Raw genomic sequence first — 20,634 nt, 5'->3', positions numbered from 1 at the left:
GAAGAGTGAGGAAGACGTCATGTGCACTCGGCCTCCCTGGTCAGCAGCCTACTCGGTCGTTTTTACAGCGACATCAGAAATGCTGACATCCTCCTCATCACTGGGGCCACGTCGCACAAATCGTGCTCCATGGTGACTTCAACACCAAACACCATGACGCCTGGTTCTTGTACCGACTGAAGGTCCAATGAGCAGATCCCCATTTTATTCGACTATGACTGAACCGGTGGACGAAGGGCTGGAAACGTTGTTCCCTGCTGGTGACGTGGATTATCTGTCCGCGTTAGACTTTGAGCAGCTCTTGGCCGGACTGGACGACGAAGCGAGTCACCCCAGCGACGAGGGAAAAGGAGACGAGAGTCTGCAATTTCAGAGGAAGAGGGTGGGCCACAACAAGGCCCGCGAGGAGCGGCAGGCTGAGCTCGTGCGGTTGAGACGCCAAGTGGGGGATCTGGAATTCACAGTGAAGCGGCTGCAGATCATTCGACGTCAACAACGACGGGATCCCTGTTCGAAGAAGATCGACAGTGGGGGGAAGGCGTCCGTGTGGAGAGAGGCGTGTTCTCGTCAGCTTAAACAGCGGTTGCGAGTTGAACGAGAGAATTTGCATCTGACACAAAACTACAAGAAGACTGTGCAGGCTCTGAAGAGTATCGAGAAGCTGCTCTACGTGCGTCCGGCGCTATGGGACAGAATGCTTTCTGAGGCCTGTATTCGTACCAGGCGAATTCAGATTCCAAGTGAGTGCATGACGCATATGACAGCTTTGATCTTTGACGAGCTTTCTGCTGGTGTCGAGGCTACTTATCGAACTGTCAAAACCCCAGAAGAGCCTGCGTTGAATGGACCGACTTCACAACCTGAGCTGCACTACAACCCCCACGACGGGCGCATTGAGGCGTTTGACTGCACTTTTGTGCCATTTGGCATGATTGAAACTGGCGAAGCGTGGTGGCGAGACTGGAACACCTACCGGGGCCACTCTGTATACGAAAATGCAGGCAACGTGATCAAGGAGAGCTTTGGCCTTGAAATGACTGACTCCAAGACCAACACTGCGGCTGTATTCTACTCACAGCAGATCTTACACCGGCACGTCGAAGATCATCGCATCGTTTACGTTTGGAACACGTACACAGAGCCCTTCGTTTTCAAGAGCAAACGGGTTAGCGGCGTCTACTATCGCGAGCAATGCTACGTGCTGATCCAGCCTGCAGATCTCGCGTCTACGCTAAATAGGGGCGGAAGCTGTACACGACTCTCGTCCTGTGAAGCCATCACTACGCATTTCTTAGATCCAAAGCTGAAGCAAGATGCCAGGATAGCCGCGCTGACCAAGTTCCTCGCGAAATCGCTGCCTCCGTACATGATGGCGAGAAACGAAACGATCGGGAGTTTGCTGCTGGACGAGGCACTACAAAAGCGCCGCTGCTGGTGAAGATTAATGGACAAAAGGACGGACGAGATCGTCACCTCACGTTTTGGCCCCAACGTTGCGTGTCTAGTCAGTGGCCGTTTACAGAACAGGAGTAATAGACCTGTCGTTAAGTCACAGCCGCTAACGCTAAATATTAGTTGGTCGTTTCTTGCTGAAGGCCATTGGCCCCTTAGGCAACAGCAGCATCTGACGAGGACTCAGCTGCTTCACCTCGCTCCTTCAAAAGGTCGACAACCTCCAAAATTGTTTTGCGGTAGGCTTCCTGCTCCAGTAAAATCCCGCTGACGTGGCCCGTCTTGATAGTTCTGAAGTGCGCCGGCTTCCATTGTTCGCGCATGCGCTGAAAGACAAACACAGGCACCAGTTAGGAAGTTAGATGCTTCATACAGCAGCATTGATCGATGGCTTGGCACAACGTACCGCCCACTGCGGTTCAGTGAAGCCAATGTACTCGTCTTCGGTGCCGTAGACAAACACAACGGCATCCGAGCGTCGAGGCGGCAGAAAATTGTCGATATCTGTGATCGAGAGGAACAGTCTCATACGCTTCTTGGCCTCGTCAACTGGATCTAGCTCGTCCTCGCTACCGGTAGCCTCCGCTCCCTCTTCCTGGGCATCGGCTGCAGTGTTTGCCAGCTTTTCGTAGGACTCGGCAGCTGCATGCCCAATTAGCATTTTGTCCAGCATCTGCAACTCGTGCTTTTTGTAAAGTGAGCGCCAGTTGCAGGAACCTGAGAGCAGTCCGTCGGCAAATACGGGAGCAGCTGACGGTGGGGCCAGCCATGCCGTCGCTCCAACGTCTCCAGGAAACACTGACGCCACCATCGCAGCATGAAGTCCGCCCATGCTGCTACCTGCCACCACCAGTTGCGAGAACCCATGGCAATCACGGAAGTGTTCCAGCAGTGACTTGGCCTCCTCGATAGTAGCTTGCCCTAGGATCGGCAGATCGCTTACCCTGCAAACACAGCATGAATAGGAACATCAAACGGACGTTCCGAATTACAGACACACTCAGGTACTGCTGTACCTTCGCAGCTTGGATCCTTTTTGCTGAGGTGGCTTGCGCTTCCCGTAAAAAGGTCCTTCCAAGATCTAAATACAAGCGCACGAATGCACACGTAAGCACCAGGACTAGTTCAAGCAAGTCATCAAATCCATATCTTGGCGTACCAACGTCGCAACTCCCTGCTTCGCCAGAGGGATCGCAATAGACGACCTCCGATGCAAGAACCCATGTTCTCCCGTTCCAGGCAGCAGCACTACCGCCACACCACGCCATTACTCTCCATTTTCCATGTACACAATCTACCGCACACTTACCAACAAGAGGTCGGCCCGTTCCGCGAGGTCCTCTTGTTCCCATTCCAACGGCACCGATCCAGTTCATTCAGCACTCGCAGCGCCACTGTAGCAAGCTCCCAGTGTAGCCATTCCGAATCGACCAATTAGAACGCTGTCCCAGTGCTGGAATGGCGTCGGAACTCGAGGAAGTGCTGGCCTTGCTGGACGCCCCAGGCGCGACGACCGAGGCGCTTCAGTTCTGTCTCCCTCCTTCTGCTGACGACTGGGACACCGATGTGTTGTGTGGGCTGCTGGACGGCGATATCGAAGACTTAGAGGAGTCCGCCATCATCGTTCATGAAAATCCTGAGACCAAGAGCAAAAAGAGGAAGAAAATCAACCCAAACAAGGCCCGAGATGAGCGCCGCTTTCAATTCATCCAGTTGCAGGAGGAGGTGGAAGAGCTGCAGTTCACTCTCAAGCAGCTACAGACCATTCGAGACAACCGACCGACGAGAGTTGAAATGCCTGAGACGGACACTGGAGTGCCACCTGTTTGGAAGGAGATTTGCACTCGTCAGGTGACTCGGCGAGTGGAGGCTGAACGGGAAAATGTTCGTCTTAAGCAGCAGTACGAGAGAGAGAAGCAGCTTGTCCGGAGCTTTGAGAAACTTCTCTTCAACCGGCGGTCACGAAAGGATGCAGGACCGGAAGAGAGGAAGCATACAAGACGCACCGACATTCCTGATGGTTACGTTGAACGAATGGCTGCTCTGATCTTCAAGGAGCTTGCTGCTGGAGTCAAGATCTGCTATCGCATGGTGGAAAACATTTTTCAGACCAATCGCCCCGTTCCGATGAATATGGTGACTCACAGCTCGCTGGTAGATGGAGGTACCAACATGAAAGACACAGAGAAGAAGTTCTACAACAGACGAACCATGCCGTTTAGCATGCACGCAGCAGGCGACGCATGGTGGGAAATTTGGCACAACTACAGAGGCCAGCGCTTTCAAGATATCGCCTCCAACGAGCTCATTGAGCGTTTTGGGCTGGAGATGAGCGACTTCAAGAGCAATAGCTCGCTCACTGCCTACGCGCAGCAGATCTCACAGCGGCACGTCGAAGACGATCGTATTGTGTTCGTGTGGGACGCGTATGTCGAGCCGTTTGGGTTCGAGAGTGCGCGGGTCGGTGGTGTCTACTTTATGGAGCAGACGTACGTGCTGATCGAGCCCGAATATGGTTATTCAGGAGGTGACGACGGGGCCTCTACGCGTGTATCGACCTGCTACGTGATCACACCCTACTTCATGGACCCAAAGAAGAAAAAAGACACCAAGACTGTGGCAGTCGTCAATTTCTTGGTTAGCGCGCTATCGTCAAATGTTTTGGCGCTAGGCGATATGGTGGAGACACTGCTCCTGGACCAAGCTATGCAGCAGTGTGCGTGACATTTAACATAAACGTGAGTTTGTCAACCTTTTCAACTGCCAGCGACCTATACCTATGGTATGTATCACACAGATTACACACTATTTCGACCAATCAGGTCCATTCAACCTGTTGAGGTTTCAGTGTCTGACGTAACGCCGGAAAATGAACTCCGAGTCGCTGGACGAGGCCTTGGCCTTCCTCGACGCAGCGCTGGAGCAGCCCCAAGTCGCTTCTGACAATGGCCCGGACTATGTTTCGTCACTGGTAGGAGACGACTGGGACCACGACGAGCTCTTGGCGTCCATTGACGTCGACATCGGAGACTTTCGCCTGGACTCGGGGCCTTCTGAGGCTGAGACGCAGTCACACAATGCACCTGATCCGTCAACAGGGGTAAAACATCCATTGAAGACGAAGAAGAGGAGGAAGAAGCAATCAAACTCCAATAAAGCTCGAGATGAGCGGCGCTTCGAGGTGATTCGGCTACGGAGGGAGGTGGAGGACCTGGATCTGACGTTGAAGCAGTTGGAGGACATTCGGAACCAAAGTGGGGGTCATGTTTACTCAATTCAGAAGGAGAGTGATGCGAGTGGAGTGCCGGCTGTGTGGCAGGAGATCTGCGGTCGCCAACTCAGTCGACGGTTGAAGGCTGAACGCGAGAATATGGAGCTGAAGAAACGACACGAGGAGGAAATGCGCGTGGTCAAGAGCATTGAGAAGATGCTTTTCAAGCGGATGGCCTCACATGGTGTGGCACAAGCTGAATCTAGCAAGCACACACGGCGTACCAACCTTCCGGCAGAGTACATCAAGCGCGTCGCTGCCTTCATCTTTGATGAGCTCGCAACTAGCGTCGAGGTTTCGTATCGCGAGGTGGAAGGCTTATTTCAGCCAAACAGCACTGTTCCCAACAATGTGGTGACACACCAACCTTTGCTGCGTGGTGGAATGAAAGGCATGTACAAGAAATTGTTCGACAAACGAACTGTGCCGTTTGGCTTGGAGGAGACTGGCGATGCGTGGTGGAGGCACTGGCACAACTACAGGGGTCAACGTGTCCAGGATGTTACAAGCAATGTGGTGACGGAGAGTTTCGGGCTGGAAATGGTCGACCTTAAGACTAGCACGTCTGCTACGTCGTACGGCCAGCAGATTCTGCGACGGCATGTCGAAGAGAATCGCATCGTGTACGTCTGGAATGCGTACATCGAGCCGTTTGTGTTCGAGAACAAGCCGGTGAGCGGTATCTACTTGCTCGAGCAGAGTCACGTTCTCATCAAACCTGAAGAAGAAGGTTCCAAGACAGACAAGGACTCGCTGTCCACCAGCATGTCGACGTGCTACGTGATCACTCCTCACTACTTAGATCCTAAACTAAAGGACGACGCCAAGACGACTGCGCTGATCGACTTCTTGCTGAGCGCGCTGTCTTCGAATATCACGGCTCGCAACGAAACAGTCGAGAACCTGTTACTAGATCAAGCCCTACAGAAGCACCACAATGGACCATAATCGCGTAATCTACTCTATTATGGTTCAGTGATCGTAGTGAAGTACCGGTATGTGTTTCGTACACAAATTTCGATCAGTCAAATCCGACGGCAGAAAATGGCGTACAACGAAGCCTTAGACCTCCTGGACACGGCGCTAGAACCGCCTGAACTCGCTCTCCTCGACAACGTAGAGACGCTTTCATCATTGAGCGTGGAGGAATGGGATCCCAACTCGCTTCTAGAGGCTCTGGACAGCAGTACTGGTGACGTAAACACTGAGGATTCAAATGTCAACCATGCGACCTCAGAGCCCCAAATTTCACAAGGAAACCAAGTAAAACGGAAGAAAGTTAAGAAACCCAAGTCCGGCAAGAACAAGGCTCGAGATGAACGCCGTTTCGTGCTGATTCAACTGCAGGAAGAGGTGACACAGTTGCAGTTTACGCTCGGGCAGCTGCAATCCATTCAAGGCAAAAGACGTTGCAACCCAAACGAAGCAACGGAGAAGGAGAGTGGGGTACCCCGTGTTTGGAAAGGGATTTGCTCTCGTCAATTTGCTAGGAGGCTGAGGGCGGAACGGGAGAATATCCGTCTGAAGCAGCAGGTTGAGAAGGATAAACAGCGTCTCAAGAGCTTTGAGAAGCTGCTCTACAAACGACGAGCACAGAAGGAAATGGACAATGAAGTTGAGAAAATCACGAGACGCACGGACATCCCCGCAGGGTATATTGAACGGATGGCTGCGTTCATCTTTGAAGAGCTCTCGGCTGGCGTGGAAGACTGGTATCGTCAAGTAGGCAGCGACCTCGAGGAGAGCAGCTCCGTCCCCGTGGATGGAAGGCCTCTGCTGCCTGGAGGCATGAAAAGAAAGGAGAACAAGTTTTTCGATAAAAGAGTCTTGCCTTTTAGTATGCGAGCAACAAGCGAGGCGTGGTGGCTGAACTGGCACATCCATAGAGGCATACCAGTACAAGAAAACGGAGGCGACATTGTTGCAGAGAGCTTCGGAGTGGAGATGAACGACGTCAAAGCGAAATTCGCTGTCACGTCCTACGGGCAGCAGATTCTGTGGCGACACCGCGAAAGTGACCGAACCGTGCTCGTCTGGAAAGCTTACATGGAGCCCTTCGTATTCGAGAACGAGCGGGTCAGTGGCGTTTACTTTTTGGAACAGTGCTACGTGCTCATCAAGCCTGGCGAAGACGAGTCGTCCTCGAGCATGTCGACATGCTACGTCATCACGCCTTACGTACTAGATCCGGAATTGGGAGACGATCCCAAGGCAAACGCACTGATTGATTTTTTTGTAGGCACTCTCAGCTCAACCATCAAAGCACGCGGCGAGGCGGTAGAGGATCTACTGCTTGATCAGGTACTTTTAAACCACACCTTAGGGTAGACTGCCGTGAAATTTCTGTTGGGATGATTGCGACAAGCACGCAAGTATGTGTATGACCGCAACGATGGTCGCTTAGTTCGACTGGCTGAACGAATCCTGAGTTTGATAAGGTGAAGCATGATATCGAGGAATTGGATTGAAAACGTTCAACTGCATCCAGCAGATAACTTCATTTTTCACGGTCCCAAAGAGGTTAATCTTGAGCTACGCGAAGTAATCCACTGCGGCGAGGACTACAGCGCTTTTAACAGCTCTGTTGGAGAACAGACTTGGTTGTTGCTACATGCTTGATTGTTGTCCCTATCGCCTTGCAAAGGCAACGCTTTGCCTGAAAGATTCTTTGAGGCTTCTGCTCGGCTTCATTTTCACTTTGTTGTTGTATCGTGTATGGAACCACAATATGACTCTAGATCCCGAGTACGTGGTCAGGAATCACTAACACTAAGGCGCCGATTGGCGACACCGTTTGTACCACTGCTCCTTAAGGTTGTTGTCGATTCCAAGGCTGCTTGCACTGCTCTCGTAATCGCGCAGTGGGGTTTTGCCTTTGCCACGCCGAGCACCGAGTTTCCAGGATAATAAGACAGGCGCATCAACGGTACCATGATGCACGAATGGCGATGCCAGACTTTATCCCAGCGTTTAACGCGTGACAGCAGAGTTGTCCATCTCACTAATCGACAATTGGACGGCAAGGATGAGTGCACTTGCCTGACCAGCCAACTCCACCTTGCACCTCCCAACGGCTTGAGGCTCGCACGCTGTAGTCGGCACTATTTGATGCGTTCCTGTCCACGAAAGAAAATCATAGCGGATGGTACCGTTCTCAGCCCCTCAAGGGGAATCGCGCAGCTCAAACAGCTCCACTTTCGATTTCGCCTCGACAAAGCGAGGCAAAGACTCGAGAAACACGACAGAGAGATGGTGGCTCAAGATCTCCACACTGAGGTGTCGTCCAAGCTGGAGGCTGCTCTGGGTCGACCGCTACCGCAGCTCGAGATCCGCTTCAAGAACCTGACGCTGGGGGCTGACATGATCGAGGCCGACGAAGACGACAACACTGAGCTGCCAACCATCGACAACTACGTCAAGAAGCGGTATGGTGGGTGCTGCACCAAGAAGACGACAGCACGTCGCCAAATCCTCAAAGGTATCAGCGGCGTTTTCAAGCCAGGCACCATGACGCTCGTACTCGGACAACCTGGATCGGGTAAATCGGCGCTCATGAAAGTGCTGAGTGGGCAGTTTCCCATGGACAAGAACGTGGTGCTGGAAGGCGACATCACGTACAACGGCACTCCACGAGAGGAAATTCTCAAGCGCCTGCCGCAGTTCGTCTCCTACGTTGCCCAAACGGACAGCCACTTCCCCACGCTGTCTGTGCGTGAGACGCTCGCGTTTGCGCACACCTTCAGCGGTGGCGGTCTCTCAAAGCTTACTGGGCAGCACCTGGGCAATGAGCTGTCGGAAGTAAACCAGACAGCACTCGAAATCGCTCGAGCTACCGACGCCAAGTACACCGACGTCGTGATCCAGCAGCTTGGCTTGCAGAGCTGCCAGGACACGATTGTGGGCGACAACATGCTGCGAGGCATCTCCGGCGGCGAGAAGAAGCGCGTGACGACCGGAGAGATGGGGTTCGGCCACAGACTCGTGTGCATGATGGACGAGATCAGCACTGGACTGGACAGTGCGGCCACCTTCGACATCATCAACACGCAACGTACCATCGCGCAGAAGTGCCACAAGACGGTGATCATTTCACTGTTGCAGCCTGCGCCCGAGGTCTTCGCTCTCTTCGACAATGTGCTGCTTTTGAACGACGGTGAGGTGCTCTACCATGGCCCGCGTGGACAAGCGGTGGAGCACTTCAAGAGCCTGGGCTTTGTGTGTCCACCACATCGCGACGTCGCTGACTTTCTCGTAGACTTGAGTACAGATGAGCAGGACAAGTACCAAGTGTCCCTGCGTGGCAGACAGCACCCTCGACAACCCAGCGAGTTCTCTGACCAGTTTGCTCGCTCTGGTATCCACATAGCAGCACTCACGGAGCTGTACACGCCACTGGACCCGGCGCGACTCGAAGACATGAAGATCTTCTTGGATCCGGTACCAGAGTTCCACCAGCCCTTTTGGGCTGGCACCTTGACGCTCATGCGTCGCCAGCTCATGGTCACGGTGCGAAACAAGGCGTTCCTGCGTGGCAAGGCTGTGCTGCTCATTTTTATGGGGCTGCTCTACTCCAGCGTCTTCTACCAGTTCGACTTCGAAGACGTGCAGGTGGTTATGGGCATCATTTTCTTCTCCGTCATGTTCCTCGCTCTGGTGCAGACTCCGATGCTGCCCGTGTACTTTGCAGCTCGAGGCGTCTTCTACAAGCAGCGGCGAGCCAATTTCTACCGTACGTCAAGTTACGTTCTGTCCATGAGCGTGAGCCAGATTCCCATCACGCTGGTTGAGAGCCTCCTGTTCGGTACACTGGTCTACTGGGTGTGCGGGTTCGTGCAGACTGCTGGGGCGTACATCCTGTTCGAAGTGCTGCTGTTCCTGACGAACTTGGCCTTCTCAGCTTTCTTCTTCTTCATCTCCTGCGTCACTGTGGATGTGCACGTGGCTAAACCGCTGGCGATGGTTTCGTTGCTGATCGCGATTCTGTTCTCGGGCTTCGTTGTCACGCGCACACAACTACCAGACTGGCTCATGTGGATCTACTGGATCGATCCGATCTCCTGGGGCCTCCGCAGTCTGGCTGTGAGTCAGTATCGCCACGAAGAGTTCGACCAGTGCGTTGTGAGCGAAGGCGGCACCAACTACTGCACCAAGTACGGGATGAACATGGGTGAGTACTATTTGAACTTCTACGACATCCAGACAGAGCGGTCTTGGATTGTGTACGGCGTCGTCTTCAACATCGCCACGTACTTCCTCTTCATGTCGCTCGCGTATCGTGCACTGGAGTACAACCGCAGCGAAACACCTACGAGCCTCGCCGCACCAAAGAAGAAATCCACGGTTGACTACGTCGAGTTGTCAACGCCCAAAGCAGTTGGAGATGCCAAGCCGCTGTCCACTACAGGCGAGATTGCGTTGGCTGTGGCGGCCAGAGAGAAAAACTTCGTCCCAGTCACCGTCGCATTCCAGGATCTCTGGTACACCGTCTCAAACCCGAACAACAAGAACGAGTCCACTGACCTGCTCAAGGGTATCTCGGGATTCGCGCTTCCAGGCAAAATGACAGCTCTCATGGGTGCGACTGGAGCTGGCAAGACGACACTACTGGACGTGATTGCTGGCCGCAAAACTGGTGGCAAGGCTCGAGGCGAAATCCTGTTGAATGGGTTCTCTGCCACTGACTTGGTCATCCGTCGATGCACGGGATACTGCGAGCAGATGGACATCCATGCCGACTCGGCCACTATCCGCGAGGCGCTCACGTTCAGCGCGTTCCTTCGTCAGGGCAGCAATGTGTCGACCGAGAAGAAGTCCGAATCGGTGACCGAGTGTCTGGAATTGCTTGAACTCGACTCGATCGCCGACCGCTGCGTGCGTGGCTGCTCTGTCGAACAGCTCAAGCGCTTGACCATTGGAGTGGAGTTGGCTGCTCAGCCGAGTGTGCTGTTCCTCGACGAACCTACCAGTGGGTTGGATGCACGAGCTGCGAAGGTCATCATGGATGGCGTGCGCAAGGTGGCGAACACGGGTCGCACCATCCTGTGCACGATCCATCAGCCGTCCACCGAGGTCTTCATGCTCTTTGACAGTCTGCTGCTGCTCAAGAAAGGTGGCCAGACTGTGTTCTTCGGTGACGTGGGTGATCAATGCTGCGACCTCGTTGCCTACTTCGAGAGCTTCCCAGGTGTGCCCAGGCTCCCCAACGGGTACAACCCCGCAACGTGGATGCTGGAGGTGATTGGTGCTGGCGTCGACCGTTCGGTGAATATCGATGTTGCTTTCGAGGAAGTGTTCGAGTCCAGCAAGCTCAAGGCCTTGGCGGACCAGAACATGAGCAGAGAGGGAGTGACGATCCCCGTGCCCGGACAGGACCAACTATCCTTCACCAACAAGCGCGCAGCCAGCAACTTCACTCAGGCGTACATGGTGCTGCAGCGCTTCTTCCGCATGTATTGGCGCATACCGACATACAACTGGACGCGCGTGGTGGTCTACACCTTCATGGGCTTGCTGTTTGGCCTAGTTTTTGTTGGCTCCAGATATACGTCGTACCAGGACGTGAACAGCGGACTCGGCATGATCTTCTGCACGACAGCATTTCTAGGCATTGTGTCGCTCAACAGTGCTGTGCCAATGACGTCGGAGGAACGTGCACCGTTCTACCGCGAGTGTGCATCGCAGACGTACAACTCCTTTTGGTACTTCCTCGGCTTCACGCTGGCCGAGATCCCGTACGTGCTCGTGTCGAGCCTTCTCTTCACTGTCATCTGCTTACCGCTTGCAGGCTTCACGGATATCGGTGACTTGGCCTTCTACTGGCTCAACCTCTCGCTGCACGTGTTGTGCCAGATCTACTTGGGTCAACTGCTGGCGTTCGCAATGCCAAGCGTGGAGGTCGCTGCATTGCTGGGTGTGCTCTTCAACTCCATCTTTGTGCTGTTCATGGGCTTCAACCCGCCGGCCAGCACGATTCCACACAGCTACAAATGGCTGTTCGACCTCACCCCTCAGCGGTACTCGTTCATGCTGTTCGCCGCTCTGTTGTTCGGAGATTGCCCGGATGACGACTACGCGCAGGTGGTCGAGTCGCTTCAAAATGGGACCTCGCTGGAGATGACGCAGTTCCCTAGTGGCTGTCAGATTCTCCAGAATGCCCCACAGTCTGTCGGAAGTATCCCAATCCGCGCTTACCTCGACAGCGTCTTCAGCATCCGACACGACGACATCCACCACTACATGCTGATTAACGTCATCGTGATTCTGGTGCTGAGATTCTTGGCACTCATCGCGCTGCGCTTCGTCAACTACCAGAATAAGTAGCCTGGGTAGGTACAGTATATCTCTTGTAGTACTCGCACGATGCATGCTTCCATACGCTCTTCAAATCCATTTGCAATGATGTTTGCAAACTGCAGGTTTTCACTTTGAGCTGCTTTTGCGCAGCGCCTGGTCCACCAACATATTCTCCACCATTTCATTGATTGTCGAGTTATTCGCGTAAATGGCACTCACCGCGAACTTAATCAAAGCGTTAGTCTTGGCGTCTTTCCGCAACTTCGGGTCCAAATAGTGGGGCGTGACACTGTAGCAAGTCTGAACACGCGTTTCAGCGTCGCCAACCAAATCTCCCCCGAGCTGCTTCATCAACACGTAGCCCTTGAGCAAGAAGGTGACACCGTGCACACGCGTCTCCCCAAACGTGAACGGCTCGAAATACGAGTGCCAGACGACCACCACACGATGCTCCTCCACTTGTCGACGCAGAACCTGCTGCACGTAGAACGTCGCGGCCTTGTGGGTCTTGACGTCGACCATCTCCAAGCCACACCTCTCTCTGATCACGTTTTCTGTGTCCCCGAGCGAGCGCTGGCCTCTGTACATGTGCCAGCGTTGCCACCAGGCATCGCCCGTCGCCTGCACGTCGAACGGCAGGACTCTGCTGTCAAAAAGCTCGATATTCTTCCTTTCCCTCAACAATAGATGGTGCGTCTCGACATCTATAGGAACGGGGCATTTAGTCTCCAGCTCACCCAGAACACTCTCCACCTCTCGACTCGAGAGCTCGACACCAACCGACAACTCGTCGAAGATCCGATAGGCCAGTTGCTTGACGAAACCTGCAGGGATGTCAACACGTCGGACGCGTTTGTCCACTTGATCCCTCACGTCCTGCAGCGCCAGTCTCTTGAACAGCAGCTTCTTGACGCTATGGATGACCTTCAGCTGTGTCCTGAGCCTCTTTCGGAGCCTAGAATTCTCCTGCTCGGTCTTCAGACGGCGCTCCAACTGCCGAGCACAAATGTCCTCCCACACTTTGGGCATTGCATGGTCCTGTGCATTGGGAGGGGGTTGTTCACTCGACCCATTATTTGAGCCCTGCAGCTGCTGCACTTTGACCTGCAGGTCGCGGGCCTCTCCGCGCAGTCGCTGCAGGTCCCGCATCTGCTCGGAGCGCGCCTTGTTCGGGTCACAATTGCGCTTTTTGGACTTCTTTTTGGTCCTTTGCGCAGGACCATTTGCGCCCCATTGAACGGGTGGCGAGAACCGATTTCCCTCCTCGGAGGCGTCAAATTCTTCGATGTCACCGTCCAGAGCCTCCAGAAGCGCGTTTGAGTCCCATTCGTCATCGCGCAGTGAAGGCAGAAACGCTAAATCGTCACACAGGGCGGCGGTGGGCGGCCGCGGCGCACTGGGGCCTCCATTCAGAGACGACATGCAAAAGGCGTCGGAAAAGAGCGATTATATTGTGAATTCCGGCCAAAAGCAGCAGTGGTCCGCATGTAGACCATATTAAGTACGTCATTAACTGGTCGTGCGTCCTTCAGGTACGGACTGTAGCCAAGAGAGTCGGATAACGTTAGGGAAGTGGTTATACATGTATCACCTTTGATACTGTAAGACCAGCTACACCATTGACCGAATAAATTACAGCTCGAGAAAGCTCGGAGAAAGTACATTGATAAGGCTCAACGATGCGCAGGATACAATGGTGAGAAAGAACATAAAAATTACGGAAAATAAATTCGTAAGTTTCCGCTGCAGCCCTCAGCCTTTCATTTCCGAAAAAGATCACAAATGCCGAGTACGTACACCCCAAATCGGAATGTCTTGCGGATGTGTCGCTAACAAGGAATTATTGTGTATTGCTGTGTGTAGGCGACTCAGAATACGAGCCAGGAAGCGATGGTGACTCCGACGAGCACACGGACGACTACGATTGCGAGGAAGTAGTGGGCGACCGCGCAGAGTCACCGAAAGACGAGTACATTGAGATCGCTGAGAACGACTGTGCGGCCGTAGGGGATGCAACTGGCGCGTGTATGCGGAAAAGGAGTCAGGGGAAGAGGTTGTGGACACGAGGAAGTACCCAGGCGAAGATGATGCGGTCGTGGAGAAAGATGCGGAGGCGAAGAAGGAAACGTCGGGGGGAGAAGATGCGGAGGCGGAGACGGAGAACGCAACCCAAGTGCCTGAAGACGTGGGTACGGAGAACACAACGAGAGTTCCTGATGACGAAACTTCAGGTGTGGAGAGGGCAACAGCAGCGGGGGGGGGGGGGGGGGGGGGGGGCGGCCATAAAGGTCCTGAAAACTCATTCAAGAAAACAAAGAATGGCCGGTACGAATTTGTATTTTGTCGGGAAGTGTGTTTTGGTATCAAAATCTGATATAAATTTTGTAACGCTATTAGAATCCGGCTCTGAGTTGTCTGCTGTTCAACCACCTGAAAAGCGGTATCGTCCGTCAAAGCGGAGTATGGCGCGTGAAATTATGGCAGCCTCGCACAAGAATATCTCCGTAACGACAGAGGCGTTTGTGGCGAAGCGTGAGTGGTCAGACTCGTCGAGCTTCGAGCAGGACTTCGACAATCCAACTTCTTGGTTTACATGAAGCGCAACAACGTTCCCTCTTTGAGGAACAACAGGGAGTACGTTGTGATGAACAAATACAGTGCAGCTAGCGATGGATGTACGGACAAATTTATTGATGAATGTTTATTCCGTACATTATGTACAGGTTGGCCAAAGGCAAGTATGCGTATGTAAAGTTCGAGATACCGCAACGGTTTTTGCCGCGCTTTGAAGACGTTTACAGGCAATATTATTGTACGCATGGGTGCTTCGATGGGCGGAAGGGTAAAGGTGTCCGTGTGCAGACCGCGTATCGCTTTACGGGGTGCTCAGATCGGATCACATGCATCGTTGCTCGAGCAGCAAATGGGTCCTTTTCCATAAAGCCGAAGAATGAGGTGAGTGCGGAAATTCCGAATGGTGAAGCCAATGGTGTATACAATGGTACATGCAATAGTGCAGACAATTATGCTGACAATGCTGTTGATAATGGTGCTAACAATATACAGATACGCGAACACAACCACTACATCAGTGAAGACATTTACCGTGCCCTGTGTCGCGGTGAAGCTATGGATGCACAACAACTTGGAGCTACTGTCGACATACTTCGCAGTGTGGACGTGCCCATGCGAAACCTGGCCGAATTTCATTGCGCTGAAACAGGTACGAGAAGCCCTGTAGCATGTTGTACTATTGATGAATGCTAAGCACACGATTTGTGATTTAATAGATTGTGATCTCTCGAACCAAGACGTTCGAAACTATTTCAAGGCGAGATATGGGGCCCCAGATACAGAGCGCAAACTACTTCGATTTATGGATGAATTTGTGGCTATTCCGGGGAATTATGCGTTTATTCTTCGTGAATACGATGATGTCGTGTCGGGACTTGTGCGGGTGAACGAGGCGGAACGTGACGCGTATCATAGATGGGGGGATGCTTTGCTTTTGGATTGGACCTACAATGTTAACAATTTGGACTTCTTGTTAAGTAAGTACTATACCACAATTTCCAGGTTCGAGTATCGCTGTTAACATATCTAATTGACTGTTTTGTGATGGTAACAGGCGAGTTCATGGTGACTGCTCCGAATGGAAAGGGTTTTCTGTTTGTGAAATGCTTGTTAGCAATCAGCAGAAGAACACCATTCAGGAGTGTATATTTTTTTTTCCTGCGTGTGGTGGGAGAATGTATAACCGAATCGATCACTATTGATAAAGACTTTAACGAGTGGCGGATTTTGGAAGCGCAATTCCCACGAGCAAAGGTATGACGCGAACAACTTGTAATAATTGTCTGTGCGTTGTTCTGCAACATTGACCACTACGGTTTTTCTTATTACAGGTGGTGCTCTGCCAACTTCACGCTATTACAGCAGTAAAAAAGAAAATGACGAAGCCAAAGTACGAGATCAGCAGTCCCGAACGTGATCTGGTTGAGCTGGCGTGTAGATCCGCTATCTACGCTTCTTCTACAAACTCGTTTGACACAGCATGGACCTCGCTGATATCAACTGCTCGCACGTGTGGAGTGGGGTTTGCATAATACTTGGAGGCGAACTGGTATAACTGTAGATAAATGTGGGCTACACATCTCCGCACGAAGACTTTCACTGCTGGTAATACTACTAGTAATCGACTTCAAGCAAGTTGGGGACAAATGAAGAGACTCATAAACCTAAGTATGACTTTGGGTCGGTGCGTGGGTGGGATATTATTGTATCAAAATGCGTGGAGATCTCGTCCGTCGTAATTAACAAACGCGCTTGAATTCCCTACATCCCGATGAAGTGCTTCAGCTGGCAAACAGTTGCAGCCCGTACGTATGTGAGCGGATTGTGCTGACATTTTACGAGTACGAACGTGAAAAAAAAAATTCGAGTTTTGTGGAAGTCAAACAGCGAAATTAAGCTCTTTCGCCGCGGGGGTGAATATCGTGTGCATCGTCAGGACTTCTCGTGCTCCTGTGATTACTATTTGTCTTGTCGATTGCCGTGTATGCACGCAATCTTCGTTGCTCTGGATGCGGAGGAAATCACAACTCTTCCTGATCATATTTTAGACCGGCGATGGAGTTATAATGCTACCTCAACCATGGCCACGACACTAAAATCGAGCACTGAAGCGAATCGCCACTTTCGACAACTCGTGGGGTCAGCTGCTCGAACAGTGGCCAAGACAAATTTTCCCACAAGTTTTCTGGTCAGGAATCACAGTCGAAGACATGTGGAGTTCAAAAAAGTTAAAACGAAATGAGCGAGCTGGAGATAGAGTCCTGGTACAAAGTGGCGTTGAAAAACACAATATCGTGTTGTCTACATTGACGTCTATCATTAGGGACATGGAGCAGTCGTCTTCGGATATTTATTTAAGAAGCTCGCCATGGTTAAAGTGGCATGCAAAGGACTCAGCCAAGCTTTCAAAAGGATGTCAACCTCTGCTTCAAACGATGAGCCTAGTGAAACAGTTCAGCTCCAAGAATACAGTGACAGTGACTTTACTGCAGAGACTATAGTCGTGGGCGATGAGTTGGACGTCAGTGTGGTGGCTGATATCGATTCCGACGACGAGTTCTTGGAACTGGAGAAAACAATCAACACGCCTTACAAGAATGCTGATAGTATGCAGTACGAGAGCGTCCATGTCGCTGACACGAACGATGGATCAGATGACAACAATGCTGCAGACGAGAAAAACACTGCAGATCATCACGCGTTGAAACCCCAACGGGGAAAAGATGATGAGGCTATAGGTAGCACCAATGGTGATGAAATCGGTACCCATGGTGAAGTCAATGGTAATGAACAACACAATCGTGATGGCAATGGTGTTGGATGTTTTTTCGATGGTGTCGATCTCCCACCATCGACCGAGGATGCTACCACACAGTTACCAGTGGCACAAAGTAAGACAACGAGACCGACTCTGACACCAGAAAAGAAGGAGGCACTCAAAGACACACGTCCGCAACTTACGCAGATGACTCTTCCTCCGAGCGTGCATAGTAGCAGATCTCATTCAAGGAAGCGTAATAGCACGAAGAAGCTGAAACATCCGAGGGTAAGTGTCGAAGTCACCACTGAGGAATATGGGAACGGTGTTCCGATTGCAGATGTGGTGGCATGGCTGGAGAGGTCAATTGATCACGACAAAATCACGAAGGTCTTCAGCGTTTACCCCGTTGTTCGAAACAAAGCGTCGGACGGGATGTGCAAGGTCATTGTGGATGCCGAGAAAACTGAAGGCAGTGTTGCATCAGTGGGTGTGGTTTTTGGGTTTGCAGCCGTGACAAATGCTTTGACAACCCTCAAAACAGATCTCAGATTGTTTAAACTTGTTATCCCTCGTCCAAGATATGCACTACAGCTACTTACAGATAGAACACCGTACCACGAGTGCGTTCTCATATGTGTTATTATCTGGGGTTGCTGAATTCACAATCCATACTTATGATTTTGTACTTTTGTGCTGCCAGATCGGTTCTGTGGACAATGCAGGAGTTTTACCGTCTGAAATCTGATCACAAACAGCATGTGAAGGCAATGGCGTGGCTGGAACGCGATTGGACCTGTGAACAATTTCAAACTGACTGCTTTAGCGTCACTGAAGTGCTAGAAAGCAAAATCGCCGACGCCATCAAGCCTCGACTCCGGCTTATATCTTTATCGAGCTACATTTCATTTGCGGGGACGACTGGTATTCCAACCTCAGTGACTATCACGGAACTAATTGGCACGCTCCCTAATCGTGACTGGTTTAAAGATTCGCCAATTTCTGTGATCCTACAAATAGCTTGCAGACACCACGGTCGAGCTGTATTTGTGGAGTCTACTGTAGTAGAACTAGGTCGGTGGAAAATGCGGAACGATTTGGGGAAAGAAGTGGATTTTGTGGTGACTCCCTGTAATTCAGTCAATCTACACTGGACTATAGTTTCCGTGCAAGCAAAGCTCTTATTTACGACCCTCTGGACAACGACAGCTGGACTCGTAAGGCTCGAAGCCGCGCGCAAGATGTGATAATTCCTGTAGTCAACGATTGGAGAATACTCAAATTCGGCAAGGAGGAAGAATTCCCACGTTGGAGAACGGCTAAGCGAGTTGGACCTATTCAACCCGACCCAGTCAATTGTGGTGTATACATTGCGGCAATGGGCTGGGCATTTTTAGCAAACGAACAAGGGTGGTTAAATCAGCGTGGAGAAATGCCAACGCACGCCGGTCGACACTGAGGCTAAAAAGCTCTATCATTTGCTTTGTGCACCAGAAGTCCGCATCCCTGAAAGCCAGGCTGTCATCGATGTCACCAAAACCTAAAAGCTGCTGAGCGAGATGATTAAAGCTAAGACGAAGAAACCACAGAAGAAGAAGTAGTTGACGTTTCTTACGCTTTTCAATCAGTAAATACAGCAAATGCATGAATCTGGACGGCGACCACAAGTAACATTGACACAATGGCGTCCATCAGCACCATTCACCACAGCACCGCCGATTTCAGATACGTTCCGAGCCTTGCCAGCGTGTCAACAACACCGATTCATCACCGTGCAGACGGCTGTACAGCATTTCAGCGTATGAGTTGAAATCTTGAGTGCAGAAAATACTAGTGGCGTCCGCTGAAATCATCGATGCAGTAGCGTATGCATCATTGAGTGCATCTTGTAGCTTCCCCATGTCATCGTGGTAGGCGCACCATAACAGCATCAAACGCTCGCGGTCGTACTCCAATTTCTTTTCCCACGCTTGAAGCTCTACCACCCGAGAGAGCACAAGTTTCTTCACCAAAGCAGTGGATACTGCATCAACATGGGCTTCAGACACCGCGGATGCAGTGCCGTGTTGAGCGTTGTGGTCCTCGGACGCGTGGCCGTCACCCTCTCCTCGCTGTTCTCGTTCACTGCTGCGCGGGGGCTTTTCAGAAGACATCGTCGGCGCCTCACTGTTTTTGCTGCACGGCGGCGTGGATAGTAAAATACGGTATTATAAGTGGTAATAATCGTCTTAAAGCATATGATGTTTGATGGACAACTACCTTAAAGGATATGACGTACGATAGACCAATGTTGGCACTTGTGCATAGACCAGAACATTATCCATCATCGAGCCCTGCCAGCTGTCGGTTTTTATCAATTGAGCAGGAATTTTATCAGGACATCACGGAAATATAACGAAGAACCATCACTCTTACAGCAACGTAATTTTGTTAGTGCAACTTCAGTTTTCAATGGTGAAGCTAGACCTACAGTGTCAATGGTGATTTAATCAGTGCCATAACGTTAGGGCTAATACTAGAGCCTATCACCATGCAACCCTCCCCACCTCCAGATGGACACATGGCGACACTAGTAAACGTTGACAAAACCAGTAAAACGGATGTCATTCTTACAGAACCATAAAACGGGCACAAGTTACAGTATGGTTACCCTTTTGAGTAGCCACAAGTTAACCCCTCCATACCGGGAGCCGCGAGGAACATCTAAACTGCATATGCTACACTATTAAACTTGTTGTTTGTATATAAAACGTTTAAGGGATGGCAACACAGGCAGGTCAGTGAAAAAAACCGTGCTTGCGTAGCACACAAGCTGCATATGCGTTCGATTTGATGCACAGCATGTGTCATAACACGACGTATCGCAGAGAGTGACAGAACAGCTCACCAAACCCGCTGAATAGAAACGGAGGCTCCAACTTAGCCGTTTTTTCCAAATTTCAGAATCTTATACCCCCATACAAAATCACAGTATGCGAAGTTGGTGTGGCACCCCTAGAGTATTGCTGACTTGTGATGTTAAAATGCATTATATGCATCATACCAACTCCAAATGATGTTGGTAGCCTCAGATCACAGCTGCCGAAGCAATCACTTGACAGGGTTATCTCTGCGTGAAAGTAGGGCGAGCAAGATGCAGATCAGGTTCGGTACATGTGAGAACAGGAAGATCATCACAATGTTCATCGTGCCTTACAGAGACAAGATGCTACTTCGTTATTCAAGAGCAAAACCAATAGACCCTACGTTGCATATATGCAGCATCGCAACTTCCGAATGTCCATCT

The 20,634-nt window shown here is 51.5% G+C and overlaps 8 protein-coding genes across 8 annotated transcripts; 5 read left to right on the top strand and 3 right to left on the bottom strand.

Moving 5' to 3' along the window:
• Positions 1-214: 214 nt before the first annotated feature.
• KRP23_11577 (uncharacterized protein) lies at positions 215-1,438 on the top strand (the record flags this gene model as incomplete). The annotated part of the gene is made up of 1 exon (XM_067882137.1): positions 215-1,438. The coding sequence occupies one exon, from the start codon at positions 215-217 to the stop codon at positions 1,436-1,438; it is 1,224 nt and encodes a 407-aa protein (XP_067740414.1).
• A 169-nt stretch (positions 1,439-1,607) lies between these two features.
• On the bottom strand, positions 1,608-2,804 carry KRP23_11576 (Protein ABHD18; the record flags this gene model as incomplete). Its single annotated transcript, XM_067882136.1, has 5 exons — positions 1,608-1,778; positions 1,859-2,396; positions 2,469-2,533; positions 2,612-2,700; positions 2,762-2,804. 5 exons carry the CDS (start codon positions 2,802-2,804, stop codon positions 1,608-1,610), a joined length of 906 nt encoding a protein of 301 aa, XP_067740413.1.
• Positions 2,805-2,910: 106 nt separating this feature from the next.
• KRP23_11575 (uncharacterized protein) lies at positions 2,911-4,176 on the top strand (the record flags this gene model as incomplete). Its single annotated transcript, XM_067882135.1, has 1 exon — positions 2,911-4,176. The coding sequence occupies one exon, from the start codon at positions 2,911-2,913 to the stop codon at positions 4,174-4,176; it is 1,266 nt and encodes a 421-aa protein (XP_067740412.1).
• A 145-nt stretch (positions 4,177-4,321) lies between these two features.
• Positions 4,322-5,671, top strand: KRP23_11574 (uncharacterized protein; the record flags this gene model as incomplete). Its single annotated transcript, XM_067882134.1, has 1 exon — positions 4,322-5,671. One exon carries the CDS (start codon positions 4,322-4,324, stop codon positions 5,669-5,671), a length of 1,350 nt encoding a protein of 449 aa, XP_067740411.1.
• Positions 5,672-5,767: 96 nt separating this feature from the next.
• KRP23_11573 (uncharacterized protein) lies at positions 5,768-7,051 on the top strand (the record flags this gene model as incomplete). Its single annotated transcript, XM_067882132.1, has 1 exon — positions 5,768-7,051. The coding sequence occupies one exon, from the start codon at positions 5,768-5,770 to the stop codon at positions 7,049-7,051; it is 1,284 nt and encodes a 427-aa protein (XP_067740410.1).
• A 5,091-nt stretch (positions 7,052-12,142) lies between these two features.
• KRP23_11572 (uncharacterized protein) lies at positions 12,143-13,438 on the bottom strand (the record flags this gene model as incomplete). The annotated part of the gene is made up of 1 exon (XM_067882131.1): positions 12,143-13,438. The coding sequence occupies one exon, from the start codon at positions 13,436-13,438 to the stop codon at positions 12,143-12,145; it is 1,296 nt and encodes a 431-aa protein (XP_067740409.1).
• Positions 13,439-13,798: 360 nt separating this feature from the next.
• On the top strand, positions 13,799-16,657 carry KRP23_11571 (uncharacterized protein; the record flags this gene model as incomplete). Its single annotated transcript, XM_067882130.1, has 7 exons — positions 13,799-13,805; positions 13,880-14,011; positions 14,062-14,201; positions 15,083-15,239; positions 15,307-15,567; positions 15,645-15,684; positions 16,639-16,657. 7 exons carry the CDS (start codon positions 13,799-13,801, stop codon positions 16,655-16,657), a joined length of 756 nt encoding a protein of 251 aa, XP_067740408.1.
• Positions 16,658-19,069: 2,412 nt separating this feature from the next.
• KRP23_11570 (uncharacterized protein) lies at positions 19,070-19,501 on the bottom strand (the record flags this gene model as incomplete). The annotated part of the gene is made up of 1 exon (XM_067882129.1): positions 19,070-19,501. One exon carries the CDS (start codon positions 19,499-19,501, stop codon positions 19,070-19,072), a length of 432 nt encoding a protein of 143 aa, XP_067740407.1.
• Between the last annotated feature and the right edge of the window lie 1,133 nt (positions 19,502-20,634).

This window comes from Phytophthora ramorum, assembly GCF_020800215.1.
Source record: "Phytophthora ramorum isolate Pr-102 chromosome Unknown Phyram_PR-102_s0012, whole genome shotgun sequence".
Lineage (NCBI taxonomy): Eukaryota > Oomycota > Peronosporomycetes > Peronosporales > Peronosporaceae > Phytophthora > Phytophthora ramorum.
The sequence above is the reverse complement of the archived record's forward strand: the minus strand, read 5'-3'. Positions and strand labels throughout refer to the sequence as shown.